Genomic DNA, 15,740 nt, shown 5'->3' with positions numbered 1-15,740 from the left:
TTGATTATGTTGATGTGTTTTAGCGGAAATATACTGCGTGTCTATGTACTGGTCAAAGAATGTGCCGTGACTTCATTGAAAATGAGAACAATTAGCAGTTTTGCGAAATTGAAATTGGTTTCACAAAGTAATCATTCCAGTCCTAAATATAAACAAGAGCTGCCTGTTTACAGCACACTCGACCATTCAAAGAATTGATGGAAGTATACAGTCAAAATATTACCAGAGATATTCAGACAAGAAAAATAGATAAAACAAACAATATACCTGTATATGTTGATTTAGATACTATTAAATATAATAAACAAGCGGACTTGTATGAAATCTAAACCAGTTTCCAAGGGCCATCAAGTTCTGGCAAAATACTTAGCAGAGTTATGTACTCTTGCCTAGATGTAGAGACTATTATAATAAACAAGTTTAAAGAAAACATCTGTGATGGTATACAAGATATTACAATTTTATAAAAGCTTGAATCAATACTGACGCTGTGGTGAGTAGTATAGCTCTCCGTTGTCTTCAAATAGTCAAGTTATAAATGAATGGATTTGAACAATACCTTATTAATTCTCATGAGCTTTCTGTTCTTTGCCTCCAGTGATCCCACTTGTTCTCTGAGCTGTGCTAATTCTCTTTTCACATTTCTGCACTCCTCCCATCTGTATGGTGATGCGTCTTTATGCAGTTGTCGCGGTACCTTAATAGCTGGCACATTAACAAGAGGTGTTAAATCAACATCATCTGTGTCATCATCACTGCTGCTGGTTTCAACATACTCTGGGGTCTGGTACCTCTTATAGTGTCCAGGTGTCTCAGCTGGCACAGGAGTTGTTGGTGGCACAGAAGCTGGCTCAGGAGTCTTTGGTGGCACAGAAGCTGGCACAGGAGTCGTTGGTGGCACACAAGCTGGTTCAGGAGTCTTTGGTGGCACAGAAGCTGGCTCAGGAGTCTTTGGTGGCGCAGAAGCTGGCACAGGAGTTGTTGGTGGCACACAAGCTGGCTCAGGAGTCTTTGGTGGCGCAGAAGCTGGCACAGGAGTTGTTGGTGGCACACAAGCTGGCTCAGGAGTCTTTGGTGGCGCAGAAGCTGGCACAGGAGTCGTTGGTGGCACACAAGCTGGCTCAGGAGTCTTTGGTGGCGCAGAAGCTGGCTCAGGAGTCTTTGGTGGCACAGAAGCTGGCATAGGAGTCATTGGTGGCACAGAAGCTGGCTCAGGAGTCTTTGGTGGCACAGAAGCTGGCACAGGAGTCGTTGGTGGCACAGAAGCTGGCTCAGGAGTCTTTGGTGGCACAGAAGCTGGCTCAGGAGTCTTTGGTGACACAGAAGCTGGCACAGGAGTCGTTGGTGGCACACAAGCTGGCTCAGGAGTCTTTGGTGGCGCAGAAGCTGGCACAGGAGTCGTTGGTGGCACACAAGCTGGCTCAGGAGTCTTTGGTGGCACACAAGCTGGCTCAGGAGTCTTTGGTGGCACACAAGCTGGCTCAGGAGTCTTTGGTGGCGCAGAAGCTGGCACAGGAGTCGTTGGTGGCACATCAGCTGGCACAGGAGTCTTTGGTGGCACACAAGCTGGCTCAGGAGTGTTTGGTGGCACACAAGCTGGCTCAGGAGTCTTTGCTGGTGTGCTTGTATCTATCGGTGTATTTTTAAAAAAATCCTGGATGGTGGCATCAATAATGGCTGAAAAAATATGTTTTGTGAAAATCGTATAAAAAGATGTTTCAAACACAAGCATTAAAATTATTATGACCTGAAAACAGATTGGCAGTTAACCCTTACTCTGCTATATTTTTATTATGAACTTGTCCATCTTCCAATTTGGACAGAATCAGTAACTGTTAAAAGGGGTGCTCACCTTAAAGATACTGACTGAATAGCGAACTGTGCAGAATGTGATCAGACTGCATGCATGTGCAGTCTGATCATGACCTTCACTGGTCGCAAAGGCAGAATCAAGCGTGTCCAGCACAGTAAGCGTTAATTATGGATCGCTACAATCAGTCCATTTTAAGAGAGTTGTTTGTTTTCAATTTCAAATGAACAAACTTCATTCAGCTGTTTAGGGAGGAGTTCAGAGTCCAGGTGTTCATCTTGTAATTTTCATGCTGAAGTTTAAGTGTGGGTGTCATTTGTATTTATTAAGTTATCGTGCAGACTCTCTCTGTCATGAAAATCATACACAGTTAAAGTACTTGATAAATTATGGAACCTTAAACAAGTGAAATAATTATGAATACTGAATTAGGAAGATAAGCATTACCTTAATGAATTTTCATTTTTTAAGCTGAGCTTAACATGCTCATGTTACAACCCAGTTAGACTTGCCACTCAACTTCTGGTTATTATATGTATGTATTTATAATGTTTTGCTCAAGTTTCCGCTCATGTAGAGAATTCCGATGTTATTGAGTGAGAAACCATTGAAAATTAATAAAGTGTACATCAGTGAAATAATGAACTTACTTGCAGTAAGTGTTTCTTCACGCTCTGATGACAGACTAGGTCCATACTTGCGCCTTTCCAAGTTGTACAGATTCTGTTAACCCTTTTCCAATCAGTACTCCACTGGAAACCTATACCTACTGGGAACATAGATCTGTCTGATCTGATAAGCCTGTCTGAACAGAGATATTTGCCTATGAAAATATTTTCGCATAAAAATGATGGGGTGTGTCACTTAAAACTATTCAAAGTAACAAAGGCCATGCAAAAAACATAACAACACATGCACAGGATGGGAGATAATTAAATAAACTTACAGAAGATGACACTTGCTAAGATCTTAGTGGGGAGTATGTCTATTTAATCCCCACTCAATTAACACTTATAATTTCCAGTCATTGACACTTAGTTGATATTTGCTGATTTCCTCAGATCTGAATTCCTTTTTAGCTCACCTGTCACAAAGTGACAAGGTGAGCTTTTGTGATCGCGCGGTGTCCATCGCCCGTCCGTCCGTGTGTGATCCGTCCGTAAACTTTTGCTTGTGACCACTCTAGAGGTCACATTTTTCATGGGATCTTTATGAAAGTTGGTCAGAATGTTCATCTTGATGATATCTAGGCCAAATTCGAAACTGGGTCACGTGCCTTTAAAAACTAGGTCAGTAGGTCTAAAAATAGAAAAACCTTGTGACCTCTCTAGAGGCCATATATTTCACAAGATCTTCATGAAAATTGATCAGAATGTTCACCTTGATGATATCTAGGTCAAGTTCGAAACTGGGTCACATGCCTTCAAAAACTAGGTCAGTAGGTCTAAAAATAGAAAAACCTTGTGACCTCTCTAGAGGCCATATATTTCACAAGATCTTCATGAAAATTGGTCAGAACGTTCACCTTGATGATATCTAGGTCAAGTTCGAAACTCGGTCACATGCCATCAAAAACTAGGTCAGTAGGTCAAATAATAGAAAAATCTTGTGACCTCTCTTAAGGCCATATTTTTCATGGGATCTGTATGAAAGTTGGTCTGAATGTTCATCTTGATGATATCTAGGTCAAATTCGAAACTGGGTCACGTGCGATCAAAAATTAGGTCAGTAGGTCTAAAAATAGAAAAACCTTGTGACCTCTCTAGAGGCCATATATTTCATGAGATCTTCATGAAAATTGGTCAGAATGTTCACCTTGATGATATCTAGGTCAAGTTGGAAAGTGGGTCACGTGCCTTCAAAAACTAGGTCATTATCAAATAATAGAAAAACCTTGTGACCTCTCTAGAGGCCATATTTTTCATGGGATCTGTATGAAAGTTGGTCTGAATGTTCATCTTGATGATATCTAGGTCAAGTTCGAAAGTGGGTCACGTGCCGTCAAAAACTAGGTCAGTAGGTCAAATAATAGAAAAACCTTGTGACCTCTCTGAAGGCATATTTTTCATTGGATCTGTATGAAAATTGGTCTGAATGTTCACCTTGATGATATCTAGGTCAAGTTTGAAACTGGGTCACGTGCCTTAAAAAACTAGGTCAGTAGGTCAAATAATAAAAAACCTTGTGACCTCTCTAGAGGTCACATTTTTCATGGGCTCTGTATGAAAGTTGGTCTGAATGTTCATCTTGATGATATCTAGGTCAAGTTTGAAACTGGGTCAATTGCGGTCAAAAACTAGGTCAGTAGGTCTAAAATTATTAAAATCTTTTGACCTCTCTAGAGGCCTTATTTTTCAATGGATCTTCATGAAAATTGATCTGAATGTTCACCTTGATGATATCTAGGTCAGTTTCGAAACTTGGTCATGTGTGGTAAAAAACTAGGCCAGTAGGTATAAAAATAGAAAAACCTTGTGAACTCTCTAGAGGCCATAGTTTCATGAGATCTTCATGAAAATTAGTGAGAATGTTCACCTTGATGATATCTAGATAAAGTTCAAAACAGGGTCACGTACCTTCGAAGACTAGGTCAATAGGTCAAATAATAGAAAAACCTTGTGACCTCTCTAGAGACCATATTTTTCAATGGATCCTCATGAAAATTGGTCAGAATTTTTATCTTGATAATATCTAGGTCAAGTTCAAAACTGGGTCACATGAGCTCAAAAGCTAGGTCACTATGTCAAATAATAGAAAAAACGACGTCATACTCAAAACTGGGTCTTGTGGGAAGGGGTGAGCAATTCAGGACCATCATGGTCCTCTTGTTTATTGTTTTATTTTCCATTTTATCACATCTTACACTGACATTATTTATGCACAATTAAATTCTGATTATGTACAACACTCGCAATACATTAATAATTATATATTAAACATATAAAATATATACTATATGCTGTAAATGAAATTGTATAATATACATTATAGCTGAAATGTTTGTCTATATACATGACTAAACAATATCTCCCATTAACATTTACATTTAACACTTTCTTGATTTGTTTACTGTTTTATTTTTAGCTAGGTGAGCTTTAGTGATCGCCCTGTGTCCGTCGTCCGTCGTCCGTCCGTCTGTCGTCAACAATTTGACTGTTAACACTCTAGAGGTCACATTTTTGGCCCAATCTTAATGAAACTTGGTCAGAATGTTACCCCCAATAAAATCTTGGACGAGTTCGATATTGGGTCATCTGGGGTTAAAAACTAGGTCATCAGGTCAAATCAAAGGAAAAGCTTGTTAACACTAGAGGTCACAATTTTGGCCCAATTTTTATGAAACTTGGTCAGAATGTTACCCTCAATAAAATCTTGGACGAGTTTGATATTGGGTCATCTGGGGTCAAAAACTAGGTCACCAGGTCAAATCAAAGGAAAAGCTTGTTAACACTCTAGAGGTCACATTTTTGGCCCGATCTTAATGAAACTTGGTCAGAATGTTACCCTTGATAAAATCTTGGACGTGTTCGATGTTGGGTTATCTGGGTTCAAAAACTAGGTCACCAGGTCAAATCAAAGGAAAAGCTTGTTAACACTGTAGAGGCCGCATTTATGACTGTATCTTCATGAAACTTGGTCAGAATGTTAATATTGATGATCTTAAGGTCCAGTTTGAATCTGGGTCATGTAGGATAAAAAACTAGGTCACCAGGTCAAATCAAAGGAAAGCTAGTTTACACTGTAGAGGCCACATTTATGACCTTATCTTAATGAAACTTTGTCAAAATGTTAATCTTGATGATCTATAGCTCCAGTTCAAATCTGGGTTAGGTGGGGTCAAAAACTAGGTCACCGGGTCAAATCAAGGGAAAAGCTTGTTAACACTCTAGAGGCCATATTTATGACTATATCTTCACGAAACTTAGTCAGAATGTTAAACTTGATGATCTTTAGGATAAATTTGAATCTGGGTCATGTCGGATTAAAAACTAGGTCACCAGGTCAAATCAAAGGAAAAGCTAGTTAACACTGTAGAGGCCGCATTTATGACCATATCTTAATGAAACTTAGTCAGAATGTTAATCTTGATGATCTTTAGGTCAAGTTTAAATCTGGGTTAGATGGGGTCAAAAACTAGGTCACTAGGTCATATCAAAGGAAAAGCTTGTTAACACTCTAGAGGCCACATTTATGACTGTATCTTCATGAAACTTAGTCAGAATGTTAATGTTGATGATCTTTAGGTCAAATTCGAATCTTGGTCATGTCGGGTCAAAAACTAGGTCACGGGGTCAAATCAAAGGAATTGCTAGTTAACACTTTAGAGGCCACATTTATGACCATATCTTAATGAAACTTGGTCAGAATGTTAATCTTGTTGATCTTTAGGTCAATAGGTCAGGTGAGCGATACAGGGCCTTCATGGCCCTCTTGTTTTGTACTTTTTATTAAATTAAAAGAAAAAAATCACAAAATTAAAACAAATTTTATTCATATGCAAGTAGTTCAGTTTGATACCTGACCAAATGTTTGTTTGAAAAGCTATGAGATTGCCAGCACGAAAACTATATTAAATAAATAAGTAAATAAATATAGAGTCTGCTGACATTCATGATTTGAGTCCCCATTTTGTCGGCTTGTTAGGTATTTACTGTTTCAGCAAAACCAGCCTTTGAAACCAATCATTGCTTCGTCAACAGACTCTTGAAATTTCTGCTACACATGTGTATAAGTGGCCGGACTTTGAATAACCTGTCGCAGTATTGTCAGTCAGATCAGGCTGATCACAGTTATTTGAGACGATTTTTCAACTTAGGCCAACGTTGAATAGGCGTGATTTTGGTAAAATCCTCTACTCGAAGTTGGTCATCGGAGCTCCAGAAATCTTACACACGAGGTTATGGATTCCGATGATTATCATTACCTAGGAAAAAAGTCTGCATTTCATTTGCCGTAGTTTCTCCCTGAGCCTCCCAACTTCATCACCCTTTCCGTCCAACTGTTATTGTTTATGTTGAATTTCTTGCCTGACCTGAATATACCAGTATCAATAAAAAATTTGGTTTCTTCAGCAATCATTAAAAAAGAAATGGATCGAACATCGTGTCAAAAAATTTATAAAATCTATTTGAAATTTCAGTCAAATTTGGTTCGCCATCACGAAAAAAGTCCCTAACATACTCGATAAAATACGAGTCAAATTTCTATATTAAATTCATCAACGGTCGTAGGTCTTTCAAAGGGGTGTCACTTTCCGAGTCATTTTCTAATTGTCACGCGTATAATTCCTCTATTTCTGACACTGATACAACTGACATTACACATACTACTGGTGCTGAATCAGATATTAACAATGACAATTATAATTCTTTGCCACATGATGACATGTCTTATTCAGGACAGTAAGATACAGGTACTGCCGGTAATACTTTGGACAATGAAGATCAAAATATTGCATTCACTTTGAACAATATGGCATTTAATAACACTCCTGATGAAAATGAAGAAACTGATACTGATGAAGATTCACTAAGTTCAGACAGTTCAAATGAAGAATCTGAGGAAGAAACTATGAATGACGAAGAATTGTTTGATGAATCCCCAGATGATGAGCCCGTGTATTCAAATGCAGCAATAAGTGTTTCTGAAACTTTAATGTTGCTTTTGACATTTGCGATAAGACATTGTCTTAGTTTTGCTGCACTAAATGATTTGCTTAAACTAGTCAGTACTTTATGTTCGCAACCAAATAATGTCAAGACATCTGTAAGAAAAGTATGGGCATACTTTGGAAATATAAATTCTGAAAAGGTACTTCACTTTTACTGTAAGAATTGCTACAAACACTTGAGTTAGAGAATTCAGCCCCAAGAAGGTACTACAAGTGGAGGATGTGGCAAACAACTAACTGGAAAGGAACCATATTTTCTTCATATATCACTCATTCAGCAAATAAGAAACTTATTCTTGAAAGAAGACTTTGTTCAAAACCTATCTTACAGATTTGAAAGAGAACTAACTAACGATATCTGTGATGTGTATGATGGACTGAAATATAAAGAACTGTTTAAAGATGGAGGACTTTTGTCTGATCAGTACAACATTTCCTTGCAGATGAATACAGATGGAGTGGCTATATTTAAATCTTCAAATGTTAGTGTTTGGCCCATATATAAGCCAGTAAATGAACTTCCACCGAAAGCACGATTTTCCCAAAACATGAGGATATTTGCTGGACTATGGTTTGGCTCTGCAAAACCAAATATGACAACGTTTTTGCGTCCACTTGCTGAGGAATTGTTTGAAGCATACAATGGCATAACTCTTACAATCAATAATCAAATTGTTACTGTTCGTTCAATACTTTTAACAGCTTGCCTGAATGCTCCAGCCAGATGTATGTTTCAGTATTTTACACAGTTTAATGGGGAAAATGGATGTCGGTATTGTACTGAAAAGGGGAAAGTTGTTACATCAGGAAAGGGCCATTCTAGAATTTATCCTTCAATAGTGAACATGAAAGTAAACTTGGTCATGACAGCCTAAGAACACATGAACAAACTAAGAGAAATGCTGTTCTTGCTCAAAACAGTAAAAAGGCTGTGCAGGGAGTAAAGGGTATCAGTTGGGGACTTATTTTGCCATATTTTGACATAATATTGGGTGTTCCAATAGATTACATGCATGCTGTGTTACTTGGTGTTGTCAAGCTGCTTATTACATTTTGGTTTGACAAATCTTATTCTAAGTATCCTTGGAGTTGTGTAAAAACAGTTAAAAAGTGTGATAGGCGAAGGTCAATCATTGCACCTCCTGATTTTGTTAAAAGAATTCCTCGTAGTATTGAACTTTATGGATCTAAATACAAAGCAGCAGAATATCGAACCTGGTTATTGTACTATTTATATCCAGTAATGAAAAGGATACTTCCAGATAGTTACCTTCATCATGCACTACTACTTGTTAATGGCATTGTTAAAGTCAAATATTACATTGAATGATGTTCAAAAGTCCAAATCTTAACTGCAGCATTTCTGTTTAAGGATGCCATCAATTTACTTGCAAAACAAAAGCACATACAATGTTCATCAACTGCTGCATCTTCCAAGCTGTGTTGAGAATTTAGGACCATTGTGGTCATTTTCATGCTTTTTTTATGAGGATCTTAATGGAGATTTACGAAAACTATTTCATGGTTCTCAGGCTTTTGAAATGCAGATTTCTAAGCAACTTATTGGCTTCAACAGGTTACTGTTTTTGAGTCGAAAATAAAATCAGAAAAGGCTTTAGAAGTTTTCCTTCGAATGAAAAATGCAAGGGGAAAAGGACCACGGCCAGTTCTTAATGTTTCAGACGCTGTAAAATTTGTTGGACACCCATGTACTCTGAGACTCACAACTCGGTCAGAGAAAGGTGCAGTTTACGCATATAGTGGTGAAAATGTTGAGCATATTGAAGTTTATCAGCGCTTAATTGTAAAAAATGTTCTGTACCATACAGCTAAATACAAACATGCCTTGAAAAGAAACAGTTTCACTGTCCTGTCAGAGAAAGAAGGAAATGCTGTTGCATTTGTCCAGTATGCCTTTTCATACCCAGTCTTTTGTGGTCACTTAGACTGTCGGGTCCAAAAAAAGTGTGACATAGCTTTGAGAGAATATGGAGTTATGGTCTGGATATGCAAAAATCAGCCTTGTTTACAGCCAACATCACACAGTTTAGTTGGACCAGTGGCAGCTACGGATTATGCTATCCCAGTAAAAGTAGCAAAGACAGTTCATTCCTGTAAGGCTGTCAAGCCAGATGATATCATAGAAAAACTTGTGTTCACAGAGGTAAATGATGAAGGATATGCATTTAGACCTCCAAATAATATCGAAAAGGAATGAGTATCACATATCCATGTACATATGTAGGCAATTTACTAAGCTACATTTTAGCTAAACCTGTAGGTCAAAAGTTATTGGGTCTTGATTGACATTCAGTGCTATATCTCATCATATTGCCATTCTAGCATATTCATTTCTTCTTCAATCCTATTGATATTTATATAGCAGTGTGTCTGACTAAATGATCTTGATCAATGTTGATTATATGGTCTAAGTGGCAAAAGTAGGTCTAAGAGTTATGGGCCCTTGATTGATAAAGACATGTAGGAAATCTCCTTGACAATGTCTAAGCTTAGATATTTTGTATTCAACTTGTTGGAAAACTTACAACTTATTATAAAGATGATATATCAGGAAATGTTTGATGAACATTGAATAATTATTAGTTGGTGTGGGATGATTTTGATTTTGTGCTTTCTGAGAATTAAGCTTTTTTTAAAAATAGAAATATTTAAAATGTTAATATATTAATTTTTTAACTGTTGCATAATACACCTTTTAGTATTTGAGAAATGCAATATAGAACAGATTTTTCTAAGTTACTATTTGCAAATGCTTTGCTCTTATATCTGTGTACTAAGTGTTTATTTGCAATACCTTTGCGAAAAAATATAAGTAGTGTTTGTTTGCAGAAACTTTGCTGTCAATAAATTTAATAAAGTATTTGTTTGCAAACCTTTTTAGTCTGTAATTTATCTAAGTGTTCATTTGCAAACCCTTTGCTGCACAATAATTTATCTAAGTCTTTATTTGCAAACCCTTTGCTTTACTATAATTTATCTAAGTCTTTATTTGCAAACCCTTTGCTCCATGGTTTCTAGGCAAAGTGTTTATTTGCAAACCCTTTGCTTCACTGTGGTACGCTTTGCAGACTATTTGCACAAGACTGATGCAAATAGTTCACAATCAAATGGAATATAGTTTCCAAGAAAACAAATATCTAAAATATATTCTGCAAATAAATTGCAAAGGGATAAATGTGTATGGGTTAGTAGTCACCATGTACATAGAAATTAAATTACCCAAATTTAAGTTTGTTAAACTACCAACAAAATAGGTTATCTAGTTACACAGACTATTCAAATTAAGATGGCCACCACTTTCCAAATTTCCAAATAACTGCTTTAAATTTGAACAAACATGCACATATTAATGAGGCGTAGCTCTTTAAAAGTCAAATATATAACAGGACCTGATATTGATTGAAACATGTTACAGAGGATTTTACCGCTCACAAAATGACCAACTGAAATCGGTTACATGTACAAATATAGATGAGCTACTATTGTTTAAATATTCAGTATTATAAAACAAACCAAATAAGTTTTCAAGGATTTAAGTTTGGTTATCCAGCTCAATCTTATAAAGATACTGTCCTGTCATTTTTAGCTCATCTGATTTTTTGAAAAAAAATGATGAGTTATTGTCATCACTTGAGCGGTTGTCGGCGTCGGCGTCGGCGTCGGCGTTGCCTGGTTAAGTTTTATGTTTAGGTCAGCTTTTCTCCTAAACTATCAAAGCTATTGCTTTGAAACTTGGAATACTTGTTCACCATCATAAGCTGACCCTGTATAGCAAGAAACATAACTCCATCTTGCTTTTTGCAAGATTTATGGCCCCTTTTGTACTTAGAAAATATCAGATTTCTTGGTTAAGTTTTATGTTTAGGTCAACTTTTCTCCTAAACTATCAAAGCTTTTGCTTTGAAACTTGGAATACTTGTTCACCATCATAAGCAGACCCTGTACATCAAGAAACATAACTCCATCTTGCTTTTTGCAAGAATTATTGCCCCTTTTGGACTTAGAAAATCAGTTTTCTTGGTTAAGTTTTATGTTTAGGTCAGCTTTTATCCTAAACTATCAAAGCTATTCCTTTAAAACTTGCAACACTTGTTCACCATCATAAGCTGACCCTGTACAGCAAGAAACATAACTCTATCCTGCTTTTTGCAAGATTTATGGCCCCTTTTGGACTTAGAAAATATCAGATTTCTTGGTTAAGTTTTATGTTTAGGTCAACTTTTTCTCTTAAACTATAAAAGCTATTGCTTTAAAACTTGCAACTCTTGTTCACCATCATAAGCTGACCCTGTACAGCAAGCAACATAACTCCATCCTGCTTTTTGCAATAATTATTGCCCCTTTTGGACTTAGAAAAATCATTTTCTTGGTTGAATATTATGTTTAAGTCAACTTTTCTCATAAACTATCAAAGCTATTGCTTTAAAACTTGCAACAGTTTTTCACCATCATAAGTGGACACTGTACATCAAGAAACATAACTCTATCCTGCTTTTTGCAAGAGTGATGGCCCTTTTTAGACTTAGAAAATCATGGGTAGGACAATATTTCTATTATACAAAAAAAATCAGATGAGCGTCAGCACCCGCAAGGCTGTGCTCTTGTCAAACTGGCTGCCAGAAATAGGTTTGCAAACATACATATAGATAAGATCTAAGTAAACATTGCTGTAACAGAAGTTAAAATAATTATTACCCCACCAAACATGTTTGAGGGGGGTATATAGGAGTCAGTTTTGTCGCGTCCCGTCCCGTCCCGAAATCTATTATCTCAGTTATTACCAGATGGATTTGATTCCAACTTAAAATACATGTTCCACCTTATCACCCACATCATGTGACACAAGGTGCATAACTCTTGACACCAAGTTTTCATAAATTATGTCCCCTTTTACTTAGAATTTAAGGTTTATTTTGTTGTATTTTCACTATATCTCAGTTATTACGAAATGGATTTGATTCAAACTTAAAATAGATGTTCCACCTCATCACCCACATCATGTGACACAAGGTGCATAACTCTGACTCCATTTTTTTTATGAATTATGCCCCTTTTTACTTAGAATTTAAGGTTGATTTTGATGTATTTTCACTATATCTCAGTTACTACTGAATGGATTTGATTCAAACTTAAAATAGATGTTCCACCTCATCACCCACATCATGTGCCCACATCATATGACACAAGATGCATAACTCTGACACCAAGTTTTCATGAATTATGTCCCCTTTTACTTAGAATTTAAGGTTAATTTTGTTGTATTTTCACTATATCTCAGTTATTACTAAATAGATTTGATTCAAACTTAAAATAGTTGTTCCACCTCATCACCCAGATGATGTGACATAAGGTGCTTAACTCTGACGTAAATTTTTTATGAATTATGTCCCCTTTTACTTTAAATTTAAGATTGATTTTGATGTATTTTCACTATATCTCAATTATTACAAAATAGATTTGATTCAAACTTAAAATAGATGTTCCACCTCATCACCCACATCATGTGACACAAGGTGCATAACTCTGACACCAATTTTTCATGAATTATGCCCCTTTTTACTTAGAATTTAAGGTTGATTTTGATGTATTTTCACTATATCTCAGTTACTACTGAATGGATTTGATTCAAACTTAAAATAGATGTTCCACCTCATCACCCACATCATGTGCCCACATCATATGACACAAGGTGCATAACTCTGACACTAATTTTTCTTGAATTGTGTCCCCTTTTACCTAGAATTTAAGGTTAATTTTGATGTATTTTAACTATATCTCATTCTGATTGGCTTAGAGCCAAAGGGAAGTAACCTTTTTTTAACTTTTGTACTGCATTTTTTCCCCTTAAATTCCAGGAATTAGTTTATTTTTAGAAATCCTATTTTTAGATTTTCAATATTTTAGGTATTTTTCTAACTTTTTTTATTATAAGTCCTATGTAAAAAGTAAAAACATTTTTCTGTGGTAACATGGGTCGGTAAGACACTTTTTTATATTCACTTTTAGTTTATCTCTAATATTAGAGATTTAATATATTTACTAGTATTACTATACTAGTATTATACTAGTTTTACTTATATGTGGAAGCCCAGGATGAAGTACTCCAAAGTATTTTTAAGATTTCTTATGGTTGCCATACTTCTGTGACAAGACCGTATGGTGGGGGTATGAGTCACTCCTGTGACAGTTCTAGTTTCAGTTGGAAACTACGTTACCAATATGAGCTACTTCTCCTGTTTTAATCAAGATGGCGGCATTTTCAAAATGAATGCGTACCATAAAAGACATTACAATAATATGATTTAAATACTGCTTTTATTTCTTTTAAAACTAAACATGTTATTCTCAATTTTTATTCGAAGGATATTGAATGTAGCTACAATGTAATATTAATTTGTGTCAGAATGGCTGCCTGGTAGATGTTACATAAACAGTGTATCCTAGTAAAATAACGAGAAAGCATTTAAATATTATTTTTTTTTTAGATATTCAAAAATGATTTATAAAGTTTATGTTTCGATGAGAATTGCTTTTTCTGTTACAATTCAGCTAAATATGTATGACCTATTTTTAAAGAACAAAGCCCTATCTGATTACACAAACGGAAATGATCATATACAGTTCTAAACCTATCAAAGCAATTTAAGATACATTGATACATCTATATTGATGAACCTTTTGGTTGTGCTTGAAAGTTTCATCTGTTTTGTTTGAAACAGAGTTTGTCAGATATATCATAATGCCAAATCCATTTAATATCATTCAACAAAATCCTTTCAATGCCCTTTCCTCTGAAATAGTGCCAGACTATTATGAATACATCTGTAGTCAAGCATTTGCTTGACATAATGAACAGGTAGTAGGTACAGAGATTTGCAAGAAATTGAGCAAGTCCTGGAACGGAACCAAGAAGTCGTGTATCGTATCTGTTTGTTATTTGGTTGTATGAGTAATAATTATTGGTATCGTTGTAATTAATATTTAATGTAACGTATATTTCAATCGATTTTAGGATGTAGCTTAATGATTTTACTACGGAATAAATCACTTAACTAAAAAGAGTTTTTACAGATACGTCATGAAGATATAAATACACCGCTGGCGTTTTCAACACAAATAGTGCAGACTCTGTATGTACATATGCATTTATGCGTGTATGAAGAACTTATTCTGATACTGATACCGAAAAGTCACTTCTCGCAACCTCTCATATCAAAATTTAGAGTATATTTCTGTCAAATAGTGTATATAGGTGTTATAATGTGTCCTATTCTGTAGTTCTGAAACATAAGTTACCGAAATTAGATTAAGGTATTTACTGGACTTAATGGTTGAAACACAGTTCCATACCGAGGTAATCTATATGTAACAACTGAAATACACCAATTTTTGCACGAACTGGTTTGTCTGTTTTTGTTAATAATTTTGAAAGTAAAATATTGAAGATTAATAAGAAATTAGAACTGACAATAATGATTCCACAACCACGATATGAACAAGGAGTCTTTTCTATGTTTTCGGGAATGTAATATGAATACGTTGATCACCATGATCAAAGAAACAAAACTATTTTAAAAAGCATGTTTTACCAAAAGTGTCATTTGTTTCACTACATGCACCCATGTTGTACTGTATATGTGTGATGCTCCATAAGTCCAAAATGTGCCATGTTTATTTACATCAGCAACTTTGAACACATATAAATCAATAATTTCAGTAATGAATACAATCTTACCTTCCATAAATATCAAAACAACGCATTAAGAATAAAAAATCCTCTGTCTTGAAACCACCTAAGTCCACCGAAACCCCAAAACTATCCTAGCTTTAATGTTATTTAATGTTCTGTGTAATCTTGGTAACGTATGTTTCATAATATATGATTCATTTCCTAGGTTTTAGTTTATACTAATTTGTTTTAGCTCGATTGTAATGAAATGAAAACATTGTTACAGTGAACATTTAATTGATTTAAAATAGTTACATAAGCAAAACTCTAATATCTGAAAGTCAGTATTGAAACAATCTATTAAAAATTCATGTGTAGCCAACAATACATTCAAAGAGAGAGAATTCCGCATTTTTCATACACAGTGTTGACTAAAATGAGTATAATATTCATTTGACATATGATAGAAAGCGACATCTGGTCTTAAACAATCCCAGAATGAATGTATTAATGGCTGAAGTGGATGAACGTTTGCCTAATTTCTGTGTTACGAAATCGAAAAACTAGAA

At 35.6% G+C, this 15,740-nt stretch overlaps 1 protein-coding gene across 1 annotated transcript; it reads right to left on the bottom strand.

Annotated features, from left to right (window-relative positions):
- Positions 1–343: 343 nt before the first annotated feature.
- On the bottom strand, positions 344–2,584 carry LOC123528202 (uncharacterized). The gene has a single exon (XM_045307932.2). It carries the CDS (start codon positions 1,730–1,732, stop codon positions 533–535), a length of 1,200 nt encoding a protein of 399 aa, XP_045163867.2. The 5' UTR covers positions 1,733–2,584; the 3' UTR covers positions 344–532.
- Between the last annotated feature and the right edge of the window lie 13,156 nt (positions 2,585–15,740).

The sequence above is a fragment of the Mercenaria mercenaria genome, chromosome 14 (assembly GCF_021730395.1).
Source record: "Mercenaria mercenaria strain notata chromosome 14, MADL_Memer_1, whole genome shotgun sequence".
Taxonomy (NCBI): Eukaryota; Metazoa; Mollusca; class Bivalvia; order Venerida; family Veneridae; genus Mercenaria; species Mercenaria mercenaria.
Note: the sequence above shows the minus strand (reverse complement) of the source record. Positions and strands in the feature narration are given on the sequence as shown.

What these genes read in the sequence shown, in the direction of transcription:
- LOC123528202 (XM_045307932.2), bottom strand. Translation starts at nt 1,732, where the DNA reads ATGCTTGTGTTTGAAACATCTTTTTATACGATTTTCACAAAACATATT.